Below are 22226 nucleotides of genomic sequence, written 5' to 3'. Positions count from 1 at the left end.
TATTCACGTTCTAATGTTAGACTAGGTCCACAGTTGGTGGCCAACTGGTGTCACATTCTAAATGTGCTCCTTGTGCTCATGGAAATGACATCAAGAAGGCGACAGCCCGGCCGCCCAGGATGTATTGATACCATTTCCGTGTGTCACGTCACCAGACTCTTTTTTAATTGAAAACTTACTCAAAGTAATGCAGGTCAAGGCAGAAGTTGTACAAATAATGTTTGTATTTCAGTCAGGGTTGACAGTTTTTGAAAAGAGGACTTACAAATATTTTTTCAGGAAACTTGGTTTCAAGCAGGCATAACAACCAATAAAAAAACCAAGACGAAAAAACTAAGATGCCTTATAATATCATAAGAGCATACAGTTGGCCACTGTTGCCCCTGTTTGGCCTTGGTGCCCCTTCAAAAGTTACCCATAGACTCACTGTAAGATTTTCCAATAGAGGTGCCCTTTGAAAGGTCTTCCTTTTCCTCTCTGAGGGCGCTCTTTGACCTTATGAGGTCATACAATGTCTTTATTCTCGTTCAAAAGAACTTGCTTATCAGAACAGATTACCAGTCGAGGCATCATGTGATTTATTTACGCTCCATCACCAATTCCCTCAACATATGATTGGCGTTTAACAATGGACACCTCTGCAATATTTTCTGCCTAACCAACTTTAAAATTGGGGCCAGGGTCAAACTGTAAACTATCCCTCTCATTCTGTCTCAATCTTTACCCAAAATTGATCCGATTAATAATTTTCATTTACACCATTTTTCTAAGCTGTTGTTGTTTTCTCTCTTTACCCAGACAGATTTCACTCGGGTTTAAACCAAAAAATAAACAGCAACCATGCGGAACAAATAACTATTTCGTTTCTTTTCCCTGACCAACGAGTCTGTGGTTCAAGTTCATGAAAGAACAGTTCAACGTCCACAACGCACTCAGTGTTTACCCGGCGCTACGACCACACAAAGAACATTACTATATTATTCCGATCCGTCATAATCTCTTTCAGTAAACCCTGCAGGAAAAGAAAAAAAATCTAGCCTCAGAACTTGTTTATTCACTGCATATTAGTTTACCCAACCAGATCGCAACAAAGGAATGGCATTCAAAAAATGTCATATCTGGTTTTCCTATCATTTCACTACAGGAGAAAAAAAGAACTCCACAACATCAGTGCGAACTGGGGTACCGAAACTGAGGTCACCCAAGGACACCAGGTAAAATTGCTGGTAAGAAGCACTTAAAGTTGGACTTGGGTTGCCATGGTAATACCATCTAAAGTGTCACAGCATGCACTAAGGTGGTAGTGTTTGTGGTGGGGGGGGGGGGGGGGGTAACTTACACTAGAAACCCATAGGCTTTTGGACAGACCAACGAATCCATGCGTTTCTACATCCATTAGGTATAGTGTAGGATTAGATGCAATTCACAAAATGTAGTAATTTTTATTATGGCAGGCCTCGAACTTTACTTTTGAAGGGGGCTCAGTAATTTTCCTCTGGTAAAGGGCACTTCTATGAGGAAAATGTAAGTTTGAATTGGAACCTTGCAAAGGGCACTACAGCAATTGCCCTGGGTGCCTCGTAGGGATGGGGTGGGCTTCATGTTTGAAAAGTGCTGAAAATGTAGGTCAAAAAGCAAATACGCTGAAATAATCTCCAAGCACTTTTGATTTGTGTGACAGAAACGACAACAATCTTTAAACTAATTCTTGTGCCATTTTTAACATATTGGGCCACCATGTCCACCAACTGTATAAAAAAAAAAAAAAAAAAAAATAAAAAGTTGAATCTGCTGACAAGAGCAAGGTGGCTTTGCCTTTCAAAGAAATTACACATCCGTGCTTGACGTATATTTTCTAATTCGTTAAGTCAGCCACCTGATGTACTGAACAGAATAAAGGAACAGCGGGGGCAGAGCTACATTGACAAAAGGGGCGGGTGAGACTTCCTAGTGCAGTTTTGGGTGACTTAACAGCAGGTGGGATTTAAACCAAAAATTGAAATTCAACAGGGTATATGTGTGAATGTACTTTTTTTTTAAATACTTTACTGTACTGGAAAAATGTAATGGACATGCAGCTCGTAGGGAAATATAGCCTGGCGCCTTGATATAACTTTCTGAACACAAGAAACCCAACACAGATAGCACGAATTGGAAACCCAAAGTACAATCCTAATCAATTCCCAGTTTCCGTCAACAATATTTTCTTTCTCAAAAAACATATCCCATCATATCCCAATAAAATGAAAACCACAACAAAAGAGTTGATTAAATTTCTTTAAAAAAAATGTAGACATTTCTTGTTATCTGACGCCGTTTCAATGTCGAATCCCTTTAAAATCAGGGAAGGGCTACTTCTATTTGTTAAATAAATAATTCTTATCTGTGTGTCAACAGTGTGAGAACGAGTGAGCAAATAGCAAGTGGAAATGGGGTACACTAGCAAAACCTAAATCACAGATAAAAAACTATTGATATTTCGGATGGACAATGATCACATACATTGTAAAATGTAGTACATAAAGTCTTGACACGTTAAAGGCAAAGTGTACACTTGTTTGGAAATGTGTATACATTATACAACTAACCTATGAAATTTCAGTTCAAAAGGGGGTAGCGTTTTTTAAATATCACCGAAAATCTGGAGCAGTTATGTCCACGTACATGTACGTAGGAAGAATGTTCCGCAATTGGAATACACAATTTGAGAAATGTTTCACGCATGACAATCTTTCAGATCCCTTTCTCTAAAACCACATTCCTCAAAATAATATTCATTGTCGAGTGCAGTGCTTCTTTCAGAGTATGTTTTTTATGACCTTTCATTTTTTAATAGATGTTGCGGTACCCGCTGCCAAAACATAGGATTCAAACTGCCTCTAGCTGCCAAGCAACCTCGGTAGTCTAGTTGGTATGACACTGCTCTAGAATTGCAAGGGTCATGGGTTTGAATCCCAGCCGAGTAACATGCCTGTGATATTTTTTCACAGGACTCGGGAAAGTACTGAGTATACAGTGCTAACACACATCGGTGTATGGGTAAACAAAATAATAATAATAATAAAAACCAAAATTAATATACTTTCATTTGTTTGTAATATTACCAAAAGTAAGGGCCTAGACCTACACTCCCTTTATTAACAGCTTGGCTGAGATACAATTTTACGATATATTGTACAGAATCGGATTGAGTTTCTCAAATAAGGATCTGAACAAACCAAGAGTCCATCTGGTCCAACAGATGGGACTAAGTCGCATGTTGTATGTACATGTACTAGGATTGGTAGCGAACACAAAAGAACCCAGAACACGATCATGGAAGAGTAGGGGGTTAACCCCAGTGTTTCTAGTTCACATACAACTGCGAGCACCCTTGTTTACAGGCTTCATTAAAAGGCATCCTTGGTTTAATCCACACGAAATTTATCATAATAAAAAGGATACACAATTAAAACAAAAACCCTAACTTAAAAAACATACAGAAACATGAGAGTGTCATGAATCACAAAAAATCAACAAAACTACACAAAAATTTAAAATCAAAGAACAAAACTGCATACAAATTGTACTTACCGTTTGACCATCAACTTCTATACACATACATACTATCCTCCCGTTCCAGCGTCTGTAAAAAATGTCCAACAACAAATTGCCCAATATTACTCACAAAGTCCACAAGTTGTGTGTTTTACACCCTGTCCTTAGACACTAAATCCATAATCTTTACAAATCCACCCGTCATACAGTAACACCATTATGTCCTTTGGTTACCAATGACCGCAATACAGTAGGCATACATCAGTAGCTCCGTAAACTCATGTCACAGTTATGTCAACTTTCTAGGAAACCTTGCTTTTGATTTTGACGTGGATACCCCCCCAACCTTGACCATCATGGTCACTGCGTTTCCCTGTCGTCATACAACGCACCAATGAGCTAGGATTGTAAGCTTTTTAACACACCTGCAGACCACTCAAAGTGTGGAGCAACCACGATAACAAAACAGACCGTGCTTCTAAATCTAGTGGATGAAACTCATGGGTTAGAATGGTGACCTTGCCCTGTAAAAATGCACTTTGTTTGGTAGAGGTTTAGAATTATTTTGTGGCTCACCATGTCGACTTGATAACCATTGGTAATACATACAACATTAAATGGTTTTTGGTCACAGATTTCATAAAAACATGTACATAAACTCTTCATGACTGCGGTTTTGATGTTTACGATCACCCTTTTTCAAGTGAAGTTTTTTGTTATTTATTCCTTTCAAATAAAAAATGGAAATTAAATAAAACCCACAACGACAATACATCTGTTCTTACTCTACGATCTGTTGATGCTTAAAGCAAACTAGAAATTTAACTGCAGAATTGCATCAAACGGCCAGTATGTGTATTCAATGCTAAGTTCATGAGGAGATTTTGAGAAAGCTTCAGGTTTAACAAAAATTAACTGCCTGTTTGGAAACTGGTGTGGTTGAATGAATTTTGTTTAAAACAACTTCATCATGCTTTGGTACGGTCGTCTCCGTCAGGTACCCCACAAACCACAGTGACAATGACAGCTCTAAATCATTTATCATGAATGGGGATCAGACTATCTTTTCCTTCAAGCCTCAGTTTGACTAAAAAGTATATATATTTCAGCACAAATTGAGCCATGCATCGTTAAAGGGTTTGGGTATTTTTTGTATGACATTGAAGCCCCCTCTTTAATGCAGGTTTCATCAGAAAGAACCCAAACAAGAATCCTTACAAAGTGAGTGATGACAAAACACAAACTGCTTAGCATCTTGTCCCCATTAGGTCTGGATCTTTCACCACTCACCACCTAACTGCATGCATAAAAAAAACCTAGCCCCAAGTACAAAAACAGTCTCCTTACTAAAGCAAACTGTGAAGAAGCTTAACTCACTCATTATTCATCCCCCTCCAAATGCCCCTCCCCCTTGAGGTACCCCCTCTCAAAGTAAAATACATTCTATAATATGTTTTTTGTTCCCAGGACTGTGTTTTGTATTAAAGCAACCAGCCAATGTAGAACTTACATAAGAACTCTAACAATAACTTAAGGGTGCTGTTTTATGCACTACTGGAGTTGCTTTGTTGATTTTTCTCTTACATTAGCTTTTTTTCTTCTGTGATAAGAGTAAGGGGTTTGTGTGTAAGTTAGTGAGTTACCATCTTGAGACTTGTCCATTCTTTTTAGATGTTTACTATTGTCAATTGTTTGGACCCCACCCACCTAACCTCCAATAAAATATTGAATGGCTTCATAATATCTATAGGCCTACACTGATGAACAAAGACCAGCCTCAAATGAACTAGATATTTTGGATAGGTTTTCCCAGCTTATAAACACACTTTTACTTTTACTTTGGAATGAAATTGACAATCTTTGCCAGCTGGGTGTTAAATTGACAAAACCATATTTATGACCCCCCTCAACTTACATTTACATGATCTGTTTTGCTTTGTTTTGTAGTGATTTGTTTTCAATTAATCATAAAGCAGTTCGACTCTGTAGAGTAGACAGAAAGTTTCAATACTTTCACTGTTCTTTGTAGGTTCAACTAGTCTAGATTTTTCTATAATATTGTCGTTGTTTAACGTAATTTTCTAAGCATGTAATTTTGTGTATTACATTGAAATACTACTGGCCAATGGCCATGTATTCAACAGAAACAACTTAAACATTTTCTCTCTTTCACACCCTCCCCACACCCCTCCCTTTGACAAATCGTTCCCCTGGGTGTGCCCCTGAAACAACCATAAGTCACCCCAAGATGTTTCACCTCTGAAGGTGAGAGTTCTACACAATGTATTTGCTCACAAGATTTCTGTGAGTACATGTATGATGGACAGAGGAGGGCCAGAACTGTTTATAAAACTTTAAAAAAATCAAACAAACACTGAGGTATGCTTAGCCCATGCTTAGCCAGACCACCCATTGTTCAGGGCACTTAGCCCGGATTATCCTCCAGAGATCATTTCTTTAAAATATATGCACGCCTGTCTACGGACAATGCTTGCTGCATACCTTGGGGTCTTGCCTCTTTCACGTTTCACTTTTAACGAAACCATCACAAAGTTTTCAACATTTGTGCCTTGTTTCTTTTTAAAGGGTTTGGGTACAATATTACAAACGGTCACAGATTTACAATAAACTTACACTGTTTAAAGATAATGATAGTAGAAAGCTTCCCTTAAAATATTACTTGCTAAGGTGTTGTAGTTCTTTAGAAATGAGTAAAACAATTTGACAAAAAATATTTTAGCATACTACAATGGATTTACGCGACTTTCCAGAAAACCTGTTATTTTCACCTTTTTCCCAAAGAACACAATACCCAGCAAAGTGGATACTGTAATTTGTACATAATTTATTGTATCTTTCTTGATAATGTTGCCTATAAATCAGCATCACATCGACAAACACCAATCCATTATCCATGAAACTTGCCTCCAACCTTTTTTAAACCATTTTTCATTAATTGACGTTTATTTCCAAGTATTCCGAGCGAGTCAATTAGATGCCCTAATCATCAACTTACAACAGTACTATTCAGACATTTTTCTGGTTTTTTAAGACAACCTTGTTCCAATGAACGACCTTCCGATGAACAGTGACTTGATTTCTCTCCCAAATGACCCTCATTGTTGCAATGTCCGACTCATGAAAAGAACCACTGCAGTATTTGGTAATGCTAGCAAACTTTACAGCAGAAAGGAAAACCAGAGTCACCACAGTGAGCCGAGAGGATTTGTTTCCTAAACACCTTTCTTTTTTTGACTGAGGTCACAGATTGCTTCTGCATAGCTGAACCTCAAAAGAAGGTAAAAAGAAACTCCCTAGGGGCAGAAAATTTCAACATTTACTTCGGCAAGGTTGAATCGCTCTCCATCAAATCTTTGACGATTTGACTTAAGGACCTTCATTAAACCCAGCCATGTTGTTGTTGTTTTCTTTGATTCTTATCTGCTCGATGCGAGAGAGACTGGAGGGAAAAGGGTAGTCTGGTGGAACAACATTTGCATTCCTTATTTATTGTCCATATAGGGAACAAGACAAAGGTTAAACCTTCTGAATTTCTTAATCCCTTGTCTTTTTGAGCACTAAAAAATCTTGCTAAGCATAATTGGCCTACTCCAGATCCAATTCACAAAAATATAAAGGTAGAAAGCTTCCCTTAAAATATTACTTGCGGAGGTGCTTTTTTTTTTTTTTTAAGAAATGAGTAAAACAAGTCACAAAAATAACTTTCGTCTCAGGAGACGAAAATTATTTAAGCATCCCATGTTAAACGTATTTTCGTGACATTGTTTTACTCATTTCTCAAAACGTATGCCACCTCAGCAAGTAATATTTTTTAAAGGTATGTTTTCTACTATCATCATCTTCAAACGGTGTAAGTTTAATGTAAATCTGGGGACATTGTGTTTGTGTTACAAAAAGTACCATAGTGATGTGTCTTTTTGCCGGCTCAATAATACAGCCATACAGAAGTTCTAATGGGACATACATGTAGTACAAGCGTTGTGTCTCACTGTGTCACTCTCATATAGTCATTGACATTTTAATATCTTTCACTCAGCAGGACCAAGGTATGGTTCAGGAACTTTACAGAAACTGGATACCGTTGGAGTCAACTTATTACATACGTAGGGTGCACATAGTTTAACAGAGCAATGGCAGCCCCCTGGCAAGGGTTGGCCTTACATGCATCGTCAAATATTTTATAATTCTGTAAAGTCACAGTGGGTGGGAGAGGGGCGGACAGATATATTGAGCCTGTTTTATGTTTCGTCTGCAAACATTAACAGACTAACATAGTGAAACAAAGTCAAATTTGTTAGTCGTTTGGGGTTATTTTGATAAATTTTATTATTGAGTGTTTGATGGTTTGATTATCTGACTGGGTTTTCTCTCTCTGTATGCCACTCATGTTTTATTTCTGATTTGGTATGAAATTGTACGGGGTAAACTTCATAACTTTTGTTTTTATGCGAAACTACCTTTTACATCACAAAACCTGATGGCCACTTCAAGGTGAGGGCTAGCCAACTTAACTGATTGTAGCTGTCTGCCCAAATCAACAGCTACCAGGGGCTCGTTGCCAACTACTCCATAAGGCTGAAACAAGGTTACCTCCTTTACAGTCTAGTCCCTAAGGATGTAGGCATAGGTATCATCCACTAGGAGCCTGGTTAGTGGAGCAGAATAAACTACATTACATGTACCTTCCCAACTTCTTACGAAGAAATTTTGGTTACGTATCTTTAGTTTGAAGTTCCTTACGGAAGGGCACAGGTGTGGGATTCGAACCCACACTCTGCTGCTGACAACACCAGAACTTTCGTCTGGTGAACTAGACTGATAGCCAACACACCAAATAATGTACAATAAGTTTTTTGGCCAGAGAGCAAGGTTAACAGTCAAAAATCACCATAAATGTATGTCAATGACTGGTTCCCTGCTAATGCTGATAACATTTGATTATCTCTGGTTTGAATTCTCTGAAAAAAGCAACAAATCTAGACTTAAGTTGTCTTAAAGATGCATTTTGGAGTTAAGTAACCCAATCAGCAACCATGCATGCTAACTGTTATCACAAGGCCAAACAACTACATGTTGTATTCTTTTGTAATAAAAACCAAACAATAGGACAAACGGCATTGCTTTGATAACGGTGCGGGGGAGAAAAAAACTACCGCCTCGCAACTTGCAACAATTGTCACACGTGAGAAACCAATTTGAGGCAATTTTACAGTTGTCAAACAAGTTATTTTAAGAGTCCCTGCCTGTAAGAATGTACCAAATTAGGGGGGGGTGTGATTCATGGGTTCGCAGATCTTCTTCCAAAAAATTAGAGTGATACACCATCATACCAAACGAATAAATCCAAAATTTTAGTTTGCTGACGCTTTCGGTTTTGGAGTTACCAGTTATCAAAGTTTGGGCCAAAAAGCCCTCAAGAAACGAATAGTACATTCTCTGTAAACACAAAAACGTGCGCCAAGGTCATCCCAGAAAAAGTAAAACATTTTTTGAAACCTCCAGTTGGGCTTATAACAAAAGTATAAAAAAAAATTTGGGATCTCGTTGGCGCATCATGTTGCGCGCACCTGAACCTTTGACGAACAGTGCCCTCGTGCCATTTTCAACGCCTCATAACTCAGCGCGCCTATAAGATCCCATAAATTGAACAAGTTCAAATGAAAGAGCTTGCATCCCTAAAACAAATTTAAGTGCAAAGTGAGTGGGATCTCGTTGGCGCAGAGAGATAATAGAGGTCAAAGTTCAAATTTTACCAATATATTGCGTTTTCGCACCTCCATAACTTCGCGCGCCAACAACAAAAAATTGTTTTTATGGCAACTGGGTATTGGAACAGTTTTCATCTAATGACAAATGAAAACAGAATCTTGGGATCTCTGCAACTTGCATGTCAAAAGATTTTTTGAAAATTTTCTAAAGTATTGTCATTCCACACATTTTGGCCTAAATTGGCACAACATTCACTTTTTTCATCACTGTAAGTATCTGTGCCAACAAGATCCCATCAATGTTTTCTTGTATTTGGTTAAGTTGAGTGTTCCTAAACAGATTTCAATTGAAAAATAATTGGGATCATGTTGGCCCCGCCAATATAACAAAGGTCAAAGGTCATATGAAACTAAACTACTGCCTATTTCGGGCGATTTTGCGTCGTCTAGAAATCCACGCGCCAATATGATCCCATTAAGTTGTCTGCGTTTTATGATTATATAGATTCTCAGCAACACATAAAAAGCAAAAACCAAATGGGATTTGAGTGGCGCTAACAAATATTACAGATCAAAAGTTCACAATACATGCCTATACTTATGCATTGCTGTGGCAACCGAAAGTGAGAAATATCCCCCAATTTCAAAATGTTGGCAAACCATGAAGGGGATTGGTCTCCAAAATGAATTTTGGTCAAGAGATAGACTGGACTTGTTTTTACAAATGGTGTTAGTTTAATGTTGGTTGGTAACTGTTGCCAAGGTCAAAGGTTACAAAGAATATGGGTGTTTTTTATATTTTCTGTCAAGAGCCAACTTCAGAGCCTTTTCAAGATTTTATTTAATGAACAAGGGCTCTTTCCTTTATGTTGGGGAAAACCACTTATAATATCTAGGCACATGTGATTGTCCCAAATTAATTATAGAGCCCTTGTTCATTTGATAAAATGATGACATGGCTCTGAAGTTGGCTCTCCACAGAAAATATTGGTGTTTTGTAATACATTTTCTGTCAAGAACCAACTTCGAAGCCCTGTCAACATTTTATCAAAAAAGGATGGGCTCTATAATTAATTTGGGACAACCATATGTGCCTAGATATTATAAGTGGCTGTCCCAAACTGAAATGATAGAGCCCTTGTTCTTTAAATAAAATCTTGAAAAGGCTCTGAAGTTGGCTCTTGACGGAAATATAAAAAACACCCATATTCTTTGTAACCTTTGACCTTGGCAACAGTTACCAACCAACATTAAACTAACACCATTTGTAAAAACAAGTCCAGTCTGTATCTTGACCAAAATTCATTTTGGAGACCTATCCCCTTCATGGTTTGCCAACATTTTGAAATTGGGGGATATTTCTCACTTTCGGTTGCCACAGCAATGCATAAGTACAATGTGTATAGGCATGTATTGTGAACTTTTGATCTGTAATATTTGTTAGCGCCACTCAAATCCCATTTGGTTTTTGCTTTTTATGTGTTGCTGAGAATCTATATAATCATAAAACACAGACAACTTAATGGGATCATATTGGCGCGTGGATTTCTAGACAACGCAAAATCGCCCGAAATGGCAGTAGTGTAGTTTCATATGACCTTTGACCTTTGTTATATTGGTGGGCCAACATGATCCCAATTATTTTTCAATTGAAATCTGTTAAGGAACACTCAACTTAACCAAATACAAGAAAACATTGATGGGATCTTATTGGCATAGATGCTTACAGTGATGAAAAAAGTGAATGTTGTGCCAATTTAGGCCAAAATGTGTGGAATGACAGTACTTTAGAAAATTTTCAAAAAATCTTTTGACATGCAAGTTGCAGAGATCCCAAGATTCTTTTTTCATTTTTCATTAGATGAAAACTGTTCCAATACCCAGTTGCCATAAAAACAATTTTTTGTTGTTGGCGCGCAAAGTTACGGAGGTGCAAAAACGCAATATATTGGTAAAATTTGAACTTTGACCTCTATTATCTCTCTGCGCCAACGAGATCCCACGCACTTTGCACTTAAATTTGTTTTAGGGATGCAAGCTCTTTCATTTGAACTTGTTTAATTCATGGGATCTTATAGGCGCGCTGAGTTATGAGGCGTTGAAAATGGCACGAGGGCACTGTTCGTCAAAGGTTCAGGTGCGCGTAACATGATGCGCCAACGAGATCCCAATTTTTTTTTTTTACTTTTGTTATGAGCCCAACTGGAGGTTTCAAAAAATGTTTTACTTTTGTTGGGATGACCTTGGCGCACATTTTTGTGTTTACAGGGAATGTACTATTTGTTTCTCGAGGGCTTTTTGGCCCAAACTTTGATAACTGGTAACTCCAAAACCGAAAGCGTCAGCAAACTAAAATTTTGGATTTATTCGTTTGGTATGATGATGTATCACTCTAATTTTTTAGAAGAAGATCTGAGAACCCATGAATCACCACTTGGTACACTCTTACAGGCAGGGGCTCTTAAACCTATCTTTTTTTTCTTCTTAAAAAACAATGCTGGACAATTGGTGGAATTGTGCACATTTGTGAATCAGTTTGGAAGAAATGTGCACAGGAATGTTATACAATGTCAAAAGGGCTTCACTGTCCTGACTGAAGCATTATTTTTTCTCTGATTCAATTTGCCTCTGTGAGAGTGTGAGCTTATTGTTACAATTGAATTAATTCACTGTACAGCGAGTAGGCCTACTCCACCCTTTGTTTGTATTACAATCAAAATTTACAACTTATAAAAAATCTGTATTAAACACCGATCTTTCAATTCAACAACAACTGGAACTATGTGTACACAAATGCAAACATATCCTATTCCTACATTGTATGTTGCCAAATGTTGGTGCCCCTTCCTTGTTCAAATAATTATTTCCCATAGAGATAGACTTAAACGATTTTAGAATGGAAGTGCCCTTTGGTTTGCAAAATAATATTTGTCCTCTCATCATACATTTCCTTCCTCATGATCAGATGATAGATGTTGATTGAGTCAACCTTTTTTGCAATGTAGGCCTTATTTTATGAAATTATGCTTTCCCTTTCCCCCGTCATGCCCGTCTCACTCTCACTCTCAGTTTTATAATATTAATAAAAATAATAGTTTTAATACTTAAGGCTACCGAATGCTATAAATAGATTTCCGAATCTTCATTATAACTAGATCCACCCAGCATAGAGTAAGGACAGAGAGTAACTGGGGCGCTGTACTCCTTTTTTCCAAATTTTGACGCCGAGAATGTCAAAATTTCGAAAAAAGTACAGCCGCTGCGCCCCAGTTACTGGGTATACATTCACAATTATCAGTCCATCAAAATCTTGCTTGATGGAATTGTTAAAAAGTACTGAATAAAAAAGAAACAAAACTTACATGAAAAACGGACCGTGTCGCCAGCGGGATCTGGGCCTGAAATATTGTCACGGCCACCCGTCGATAAATCACTGTCAACTGGTCGCTGTCTAATCGATCACGAACGAGAACCAAAACCGCGCTCCCCCTCTCACACACACCTTCCAACAGTCGATTGAATTTTCGATCCAGGTTTATCCTTCTGCCAATTCTTACAAAGTTCCTTGGGTCACGATGTGGTCAATAACAAACTCTCCAAAAGTAGCAAGTACAAGGATCAGTGTAAAGCTGGCTACAGGCAGTGGAATAGTAAAGAAGACACCGACAAGTTGTAAAGAAAGTTGTGCACGTAAAAACAAGACTCGAGCGCAATCTAGTTGTCGTTTTGTCGTCCGTGAAAAAAGCATGAAATAGCATGTAAAATGTTTGGTTTCAACAGAGGGCGCACTCCTCAAACAGATGAGGGGTTCTTTTTTAACCATGCAGTTGCTTTGCTTTTTCGACTTGACCATCTTTTCTTGATCTTCCAAATCTTCATGAGCTTCTACACATGAAAGTTCTAGTTGTTTTTACAGAAATTTCTTGAGCTTCCATTCATTTTCATGAGGCCGAAAACCTGCGTTTCACCAAGACATATGATCCTTATTGATTTTTTCAAAAGAAGATACACTTGGTTAATTTCGAAAACACGCACTGAGACCCTTTTCGAAACCACGTCCTTGGCTTGAGGCTCGTCCGTTCTCTTGTCTGAAGCCGGCCCTGAGCGCGTATACGCAAAGCACGTGCAATTATTGTCAACTCAACCGGCGGGCCAAACTAGCCCGAGCCGAATCCAAAGTCGAAGCAGCGTTTCAAATAGGATCTTCAGTTGCTTTCTGAGCCTAAAAACCTGTTTCTCATGGATCCTTTACTTGGAATAATATAGGAATAACACAGCTTAGATTTGTATTTCATTCAAGCCTGAAAAACCAGTGTTTCGCATTGAACAATTTAGAAATATTCCTTGACCCAACAGTTTCGACACCAAATTAAAGGAACACCTTGCCTTGGATCGGTCGAGTTGGTCTTTGAAAAGCGTTTGTTATAAAATGTATATAGGTAGAAAGATGCTGTAAAAGTAGAATACAATGATCCACACAAACATGCCTCGAAATTGTACGGTTTTCCTTTTACCTCGTCGACTAACAGTCGGCCATTTATGGGAGTCAAATTGTTGACTCCCAACAGCCGACCGTGTTAGTTCGCACAGTAAAAGGAAAACCACGCAATTTCGAGGCAAACTTGTGTGGATCATTGTATTTTAATTTTAAAACATCTTTCCAACCATATGCATTTTATAACAAACGGTTAAAAACGCTTTTTTATAGACCAACTCGTCCGATCCAAGGCAACGTGTTCCTTTAATCACACTTCTCACTGCACAATGCATGTCAAAAAAATAAAAAAAACAGTGCACCTATCAAAAAGAGAAGGGGTTCAACACGATGTTCCTGTTTTGATTGGCTGCATGCTGCGCAACAGCACCTTCTCAACCGCTACATAGGCTATAAAAGTATAGGTCTCATGCTTAAAGGAACACGTTGCCTTGGATCGGACGAGTTGGTCTAAACAAAAGCGTTTGTAACCGTTTTTTATAAAATGCATATGGTTGGAAAGATGTTTTAAAAGTAGAATACAATGATCCACACAAGTTTGCCTCGAAATTGCGTGGTTTTTCTTCTACTGTGCGAACTAACGTGGTCAGCCATTTATGGGAGTCAAAATTTTGACCCCCATAAATGGCCAACGTGTTAGTCGTAGAGGTAAAAGGAAAACCACGCAATTTCGAGGCATGTTTGTGTGGATCATTGTATTCTACTTTTACATCTTTCTACCCATATGCATTTTATAAAAAAAGGTTACACACGCTTTTCAAAGACCAACTCGACCGATCCAAGGCAATATGTCCCTTTAAAAAATGTAGCTTCACATACAAACAAACCAAGTGGTTGGATAGCACATTGGGTGTGATAAAGCTCTATATGAAATTGAAAACAATAAGTAGGTAGACTGTGCCATTGTTTATTCACCACACAATTTATTTACCAATAATAAAGAAGCTTTATTAACCACAGAAAACATTGGTGTCCATCCTTAAAGCTACTTTGTGTTACAAGGGCCGTCCAAAGTTTTCAACATTTTCAGTGTCATCCCAAGAAGGGGGTTCGGAGACCATTATGTAGTATTTATAACTTAACAGTGGTCCGCTAGCAATCGGAGGAGCAGTCAAAATACACCCCAAGTGGTCTGGCTGGCTAGATTCGTATTGAAAAGCATCCCTATTTAATATAAAATAGACTAGTGAAAAGCCGAAGGACTCGTCAATTGAAAAGCTAACTGGTCCTGCTGGCTGCTAGTCGTTGAAAAAGTTGAGGGTAAAACCCTGGCCGAGTGGCTTATAAGGGTGTGTAAAATGTTGATATTCAAAAAAGTGTATCAATTTGGAAAGAAGTTTTTGAAAAGAGCCACTTCTGGGGATTGGACCAAAATGATCGTGCTCTCTGCATGACCTGAAAATGTAGAAAGCTAAGAACGCTCTTTAGGTGTTTACGAGTATCCTGAGTATTCATCTAAACATTTGACTGGCAAGCTGCTAAAAAATACATTTATAATTTCTTAGGGTATTGCATACCACAATATATGATAAAACTCATACTCCATCCTCAAATAGTTTTAATAACTCTTCTGTGAACCATTGAAACTACACTACAAAGTCAACCACAATGCCTCCACCGTTTTGATACTCACTAATAATGCGAGTATTAAAAGTGGTGAACGTTTTCCGTTTTGTTTTCCGTATGTCAAATTTTAAACTTTGCATGAATGTTACTGCGCAATTTCTTGCCAATGATGGGTATGTTAGATTGCATAAAATGTCGTCAAAACAAATTAAGTGGGGTTTGTAAGACCAAGGTACTCCAAAACAAGAGGTGGCAGCAGACTAAGGAAATCCACAAGTCTCCAGAATATGAAACGCCCACTCAGAATGTCTTGAGACCACCCAGCCTCCTTTCCTACAATGTCACTAGTAAAGAAACTTTTTTACAAAACTGTATCCCAAGCTCCTGGATTGGGCCCAATAGAAATTACTATAACATACAAAAACTGGATCTAAGAACGATTATTTCAAAACATTAATTTCAAATGGTGATGACATCTCTGCAACGATCTTGTTAGATCGGCTGGAAATTGTGCTGAAGAAACTAAGGCAGAGTTGGATTTCTTGCTAAGCATATTCAATTGGATTACCAAAAACACATCTAGTTCTGTTAGCTGGTTATAATTGGATCTGCCATTTTATAAGGAAGTTTACCTATCAGCAACTATGCGTAAGATATTATACTGGATTGGTGAGGATAATAACCATCATTGAATAATTTCAATCTGAAAGCTTACTGATTATGAAGTTCATACTTAAACCATTTTTACCTGTGAAACATGTCCCTCTAAAATGAAGTCATGTTCCACGAAAACTGTATTCAAAACGTAAATAAAAAACCAACCCCCAAACAAGGCAACAGCTGATCTCGCTTTCAGTTGTTGTTATAGCATTTATTAAAGACAATGTGTTTGACATGAGCTAAAAATTGAGTACAGTTTTTCCATATTTTCTCCAGACTCACACAATGGATAAAACCCAAATTTGTTATGTCATGTAAATGGTTTCTCACAGAAAACATGAAAACTGTCTGCGACTCTGTTGTCAGCTCTACCAATCCTGTATAATACCCTTTAAATTTGGACCCTAATTACTAATAAGTGAAAGTGATAAACAACTGTTTACTTGCACCCCTCTCCTCCAAATCTACAGCTGACCGCAATCCTTGACAACAATTTTTTTGGAGGTTTTACCATCATTAGAGCCGAAGGCTTCAATCTTTTTGACGACATCCATTCCATCGACGACAGAGCCAAACACAACGTGTTTCCCATCCAGCCAATCTGTTTTAGAGGTAGTGATGAAGAACTGAGAGCCGTTTGTGTTCTTTCCCGAGTTAGCCATGGATAAGACTCCTAATAATGATAATCACAAAAATAATAATAATGGTAATAATAACTGCATTTATCAAGCGCTTTTACATGAAATCAAAGAGCTGAACAAGAATAAAAAGAAAACTATGGTGTAGTGAATAAAAAGTGTTTAAGATGCTTCCTAAATATAGCAATAGATGGGAATGCTGTTCCAAAGTCTGGGGGTCAGCTATCGAGAAAGACCTATCACCAAGGGATTTATATCTAAAGGAATACTCCTACTAATATACCATTCAAAACCATTCAAAATTCACTAACGTTTACAACCCCATCGTTTTTGTACACACATGGCAGTACCATTTGAGCAGGGTTGATGATAAGCTGTACTACCACTCAAAACCATTCAGATGGTTTTGAGCTGTGCATACACTGTACCTGTGTGCATTACCATAGCCGAATGGGTTCAGATGGTCAGCAAGCTGTTTAACAAATCCTGTAGTGTCTATGACATAGTGTAGCCAGGGACAGATTGGTCACCCCCACACCGCCTGGTATCACTCAGTCATGACATAGTGGGATCCTTGAGGCACCACTTAAAACAATCCTCATAGGATTCTGTACCAGCTGCACCACCATTCAAAACCATTTGGGGAACCAACTGTGTGCACAGCTATCATAGCATTCAAAACCATTAATGGTTTCAAATGGTGTATCAACTTGTTACAAAAAGGCATCGACTATAGGAGGGTTAAGAAGAAGTTAGTCTTTAGACAATCAGAGTTGTTGAAGTACCAGTGCCATTAGTACAACATGCACAAACAGAATAAACCCATGCACCCAATGGTAGCCTGGAAGGTATGGCGATTGCCGTCGTTGCCAATCGCCATCGTTGTCGTCGTGTCAGGCTGACTCCATGTACTTCCAGGCTTAAAATCTATTAATTCTAGCAAAACATAGCTTTACCTGGTCCAGTATGAGTCAATTTGAAATTCTCATCTGCAAACTTCTCGCCATAGATACTCTTTCCTCCAGTGCCGTTCCCACGAGTGAAGTCTCCCGCCTGGCACATGAAATCCGGGATAACACGGTGAAACACTGACGCTTTGTATCCAAAGCCCTTCTCCCCGGTGCACAGAGCTCGGAAGTTTTCTGATAAAGATTAAGAAGCAACAAGAAAAGTTGGCAGGTGTGCAGTGCAGCAGTATGGCAGGGATGCGACAGGTTGTGAAATAAAAAAAAAAACGAACTATGAGAGAAAAGCGTGAAAGCTTGCAAGTCGAGTGGGAAGCCTGCTTTACATTAATCGTTGGTGTTGAAAGCCCTACTCTCCAATCTGGAATGATATGATTTTATTTTTTATTTTCTTATGAATTTGAGTTAAGTAACAAAAAAATAAAAATAATAATAATAATAATTATTAGGCCTATTATTTTCTTTCCCATTAAAAAAGGAGAAATCACATCCCTGCTTTGGTGACTTCGCCAAACAGGGGGCAGAACACTCACTGGTGTTGCTTTCCTCATAATTTTGAATCAGCCATTGAAAAAATTTCTTATAAAATTCAAACTTAGAAAATGATTGAAACAAGTGATAATAATATTTACTCACCAGCTGTTTTAGGTACAACATCGTTACGGAGCTGAGGATAAAAAAAAGGCACTTTTAAACAAAAGATAAATAAAACTTGATTTGTATTTAAAAACTTGACCTGCCTGGAAAAAGTCATCTTTGAGTTTGAGAGGGCAAGCCATTTTCATTTTGCAAAAGGGACTTCATTGGAAAACCTTAGAGTTTATGATGGGGCACTCAACTTCTGAAGGGGCATCAAGCAAGGCCAGGAGTAAGACCAAGGGCAACAGAGAAAATGACCTCTGTGGCTACAATCCCGGCCATAACTCGTTGGGCCCCCTGCCCCCTACTATTTAGCGTTGGTATTAAAAACGTGTTTATGTCTTGTAGTCGTCTGTCTTATTGTCCCATTCACGTTTCCTATTTGCTAACCAAAAGCTTATTACCAATGAACAAATGGTCCATTTATTGGTCAAGTGCCGAATAAATGGGCTAGCGGTATACTGCCTGGTGACGAGCTACAATCCCGGCCATAACTCGTTGGGCCCCCTGCCCCCTTTCAATGTTGGTTCCATTTGCCGACTGTGTTCAGAATTACAGTCAACATTGAGCGGGGGCGGGGGGCAAATGTTTTGAATGTGAAGGTGAATGAGAAGTGCACAGGGAACTGTTGTATCAGGAAAGGATGGCCCAAGCATTTTGGCCATGATTGTAGTTGTGATAACGTAACCCTCCTCCCAACGGCCGCCAAGGAGGGAGGGTTCTGTTATCGCAACTACTCTGTGGCCTACCATGGAGTGCTCCATGGGGCCGGTCGCACTAAAATACTGACAACTCACGACCCCTCACGACAACAATTTTTAAATGCACTTTAATTAACAGAACATTTCAACCGTTACACATATGCACAAGAGTCATATGCATCTAATCTAAATCATTTTCAAACTGTTGAAAAATTTGTAGGATAACTTTCCGTATGGCGCCACCACTTTTTCACTCATTTTTACAAAAAGGGATATCTCATTGAGGTAAATTAGATACTATATTATTTCATATCTAATGAAAAAGTGGTGGCACCATACGGAAACTTTTCCAATTTGTATTTTTAATTGTAAAAAAAGGGTTGTTTTTACCCGAATTTAGCAACGAACGGTTATATCCGCCATCGCCATGTTGTCTTTAAAGTGCATTCATAAATATCTCAGACAGTTTCGCTATTCCTATTGGTGGAGAGAGCGTCACGAACCTTCGATAATGACCAGTGTATATGACTGGTTGTGAGCGGGACAGTTTCTTCATTCCTATTAGTCAAGAGCAACGGCTGGGATTCGAACCAACGACCTCTGGGTTCAACCCAAAAATCGGGGTCCTACTAAAAGCCGACAACAAGCCGACAACGCCGACAACAAGTCCAGAGCGCCGCCAACACGCCGCCAACAAGTTTTAAATACCTCAAAAATGGCAAATAAACCATATACATTTTAGAACTATGTGTGTTTTGTAATATAAACTTAAATTTAATGTAAAAAATTCACGAAAAGTGTGAATTTTTAACCAGTAAAAAAAACTTAACGTTCACGGAGAACGGTCGGACGCATACTTGGCTTAAAATCGTGTTTGGACCAGTCCATTATGATGCGGGTGAGTCAGACTTAGCAATAGAGGGCGGGCGTCATGCACTGTGCACACTGTAGTGAAGGTCTTCACATGAAGCCCGCCCTCTGTTGTTGACAAGTGCTAAATCTACCCGTATCATAATGGTCTGGTCCAAACACGGTTTTTAAACCAAGATGGCGTCCGACCGCTCTTCGTGAACGTTAAGTTTTTTTTCTGGTTAAAAATTCACACTTTTCGTGAACTTTTTACATTAAATTTATGTTTATATTACAAAACACACATAGTTCTAATATATCTATGGTTTATTTGCAATTTTTGAGGTATTTAAAACTTGTTGGCGGCGTGTTGGCGGCGCTCTGGACTTGTTGTCGGCGTTGTCGGCTTATTGTCGGCTTTTAGTAGGACCGCAAAAATCGTTTTAAAATTGAATCCAGATACATGAGATAAACTACATTAATCCACTATTATTATTTACCTCAAAAGTGATCCTTCCCATCTCAGCGCCGTCAGCTGTCATGTCAAAAAAACATCTCTGCCTAGCCATGGTGGAAAAAACTCGTCTAAAAATGGACGCAATTGTGCAAAGAAGTCGGCTTTTATGCCCCCGTTTCACAGGCCAAGTGTTGAAAGTGAAATGATAAGGAAGAGAGGTCGCATGTGTGTGTGTGAAAAAAGTCACGTTGTTAACTGGTACCCTCCAAACAAGGGGTTTATGTGTACAACATTTTTAAGCACCAGCGAAATTTCCAATGGAATTTTTTAGGAGTACCAGTGAACATTGATAGGAAAGAATCTATGGAATGCCGAAATAGTTTTAAAGGGATATGGTCGATCGTTTTCGATCCTACAAGATGCATGATCATGTTAGTGCTTGGAGCGCTATAACCTACACGTACTTGTGGAATAGGATTTAAAGACAGTGGACACTATTGTTAATTGTCAAAGACCAGTCTTCTCATTTTACTTGGTGTATCTCAACATATACATAAAATAATAAAACTGTGAAAATTTGAGCTCAATCGGTCGTCGAAGTTGCAAGATAATAATGAAAGAAAGAAACACCCTTGTCACACTATAAGTTGTGTGCTTTTAGATGGTTGATTTTGAGACCTCAAATTCTAAACTGGATGTCTCGAAATCAAATTCGTGCAAAAATATGTCTTCTCGAAAACTATGTCACTTCAGAGGGAGCCGTTTCTCAGAATGTTTTGTACCCATGCCTCTTCCAGTACTCATTACCAAGTAAAGTTTTATGCTAATAATTAGCTTGAGTAATTACCAATAGTGTCCACTGCCTTTAATATACTTTTTATGCTATTTAATCACATGTTGTTGACAATTTTCCTAGGCAGGAAATTAAATAAAATGTGAAATCAGGAAAATATAATGTATTATAGATGTTAAATTTGCATCGGGGATAAAGAATATTAGTTGTTGGGGTTTTTGTTTTTTGTTTGTTTTATAATGCCTGCCCATATACTAGTCTCTTTCAGCCTCAGTACCATGGACAGCATGTTATGTACATGTATACCTTATGTCACTAACCTCTGGTAGGGATGTGCAGAAGAAGAAGAAAACGGTTGGCTCCCAAAAGTGATTGTATTGCGCACTCGCTTGTATTGGTGCTTGTATTGGTGTCACGTAGGATGCTTCAGAAAATGTGCAAAATGCAAGTATTGACACGATCAAAAAATACACACTTTTTTTAAGTTTACCCTTAACCTATCCAACACAAATTGTTCCACTGCCCCAACCCAGTACCAGAACCCTGTGCTCCAACACACTATGCAAAAGTATTTAAGTATGAACCAATATTGGGAAAAGCCCAAGTAGCAGCCATCGATTTCAGCGAACTCTTCATAACTTAGGATTCATCTTGGGACTTTAAGACTTTTAGAATACCCAAGCGTTTTGTGAAATGGCTGGTCAGCGTTGCTCGCAAGTGTAGAAGCATGCGTGTAGCACAGCGCACACGGTTGTTTGGGTATAATTAGCTATTGGTATTATACCCATAAGCTACACTAACTTTTTATTTTTTTTATTTTTATAAGTTACACATAGTGGATTCAGCAGTTTTCCTGTATGAAGCCCAATTATAAACCTCATCCAGCAGTATTCGCTACAGGCTTAGCTCACCAGGGGAGCATAAGGAACCGCACATATATTATCTTGTTTTATTGTCTAAAAAGTGTCGCACAGTGTCAAACAAATTAATGAAGACACAACAATAAAAATACATTATTCTCCAAAATTGGAGGGGGCAAAATTCCCCTAGCCTCGAAGTGAGTGACATCAAATGTTCAGGGTTGTTGGGAACCGTAGCTTTTCGAGAAGGGGAGGGGTCAGGTTGTAACGGCCAGCCAACTTCTAATATGAATAAGTTATTACTTTGATCATAAATTATTACTTTGCCACGTACTTC

At 38.4% G+C, this 22226-nt stretch overlaps 2 protein-coding genes across 3 annotated transcripts in view; both read right to left on the bottom strand.

Moving 5' to 3' along the window:
• LOC139952855 (uncharacterized) overlaps positions 1 to 12978 on the bottom strand; it is a 69568-nt gene extending 56590 nt beyond the window's left edge. For both annotated transcript variants that reach the window (XM_071952114.1, XM_071952115.1), the window contains exons 1-2: positions 12629 to 12978; positions 3574 to 3625 (exon numbers count right to left, since the gene is read on the bottom strand). The gene's annotated coding sequence lies outside the window, so the exon portion shown is untranslated. The remainder of the gene's footprint in view (positions 1 to 3573; positions 3626 to 12628) is intronic.
• A 1674-nt stretch (positions 12979 to 14652) lies between these two features.
• LOC139952860 (peptidyl-prolyl cis-trans isomerase-like) lies at positions 14653 to 20474 on the bottom strand. Its single transcript, XM_071952125.1, has 4 exons — positions 20280 to 20474; positions 18227 to 18257; positions 17582 to 17767; positions 14653 to 16660 (listed from the first exon to the last, which is right to left on the bottom strand). The coding sequence occupies exons 1-4, from the start codon at positions 20346 to 20348 to the stop codon at positions 16452 to 16454; spliced, it is 495 nt and encodes a 164-aa protein (XP_071808226.1). The 5' UTR covers positions 20349 to 20474; the 3' UTR covers positions 14653 to 16451.
• Positions 20475 to 22226: the final 1752 nt, after the last annotated feature.

This window comes from Asterias amurensis, chromosome 21, assembly GCF_032118995.1.
Source record: "Asterias amurensis chromosome 21, ASM3211899v1".
Classification (NCBI taxonomy): domain Eukaryota; kingdom Metazoa; phylum Echinodermata; class Asteroidea; order Forcipulatida; family Asteriidae; genus Asterias; species Asterias amurensis.
The sequence above is the reverse complement of the archived record's forward strand: the minus strand, read 5'-3'. Positions and strand labels throughout refer to the sequence as shown.

What these genes read in the sequence shown, in the direction of transcription:
- LOC139952860 (XM_071952125.1), bottom strand. Translation starts at nt 20,348, where the DNA reads ATGGCTAGGCAGAGATGTTTTTTTGACATGACAGCTGACGGCGCTGAG. An exon ending in TGTTGTACCTAAAACAGCTG is followed by an intron (nt 17,768 to 18,226) that starts GTGAGTAAATAT and finishes AATCTTTATCAG; the next exon opens with AAAACTTCCGAGCTCTGTGC. An exon ending in ATTGACTCATACTGGACCAG is followed by an intron (nt 16,661 to 17,581) that starts GTAAAGCTATGT and finishes TATCATTATTAG; the next exon opens with GAGTCTTATCCATGGCTAAC.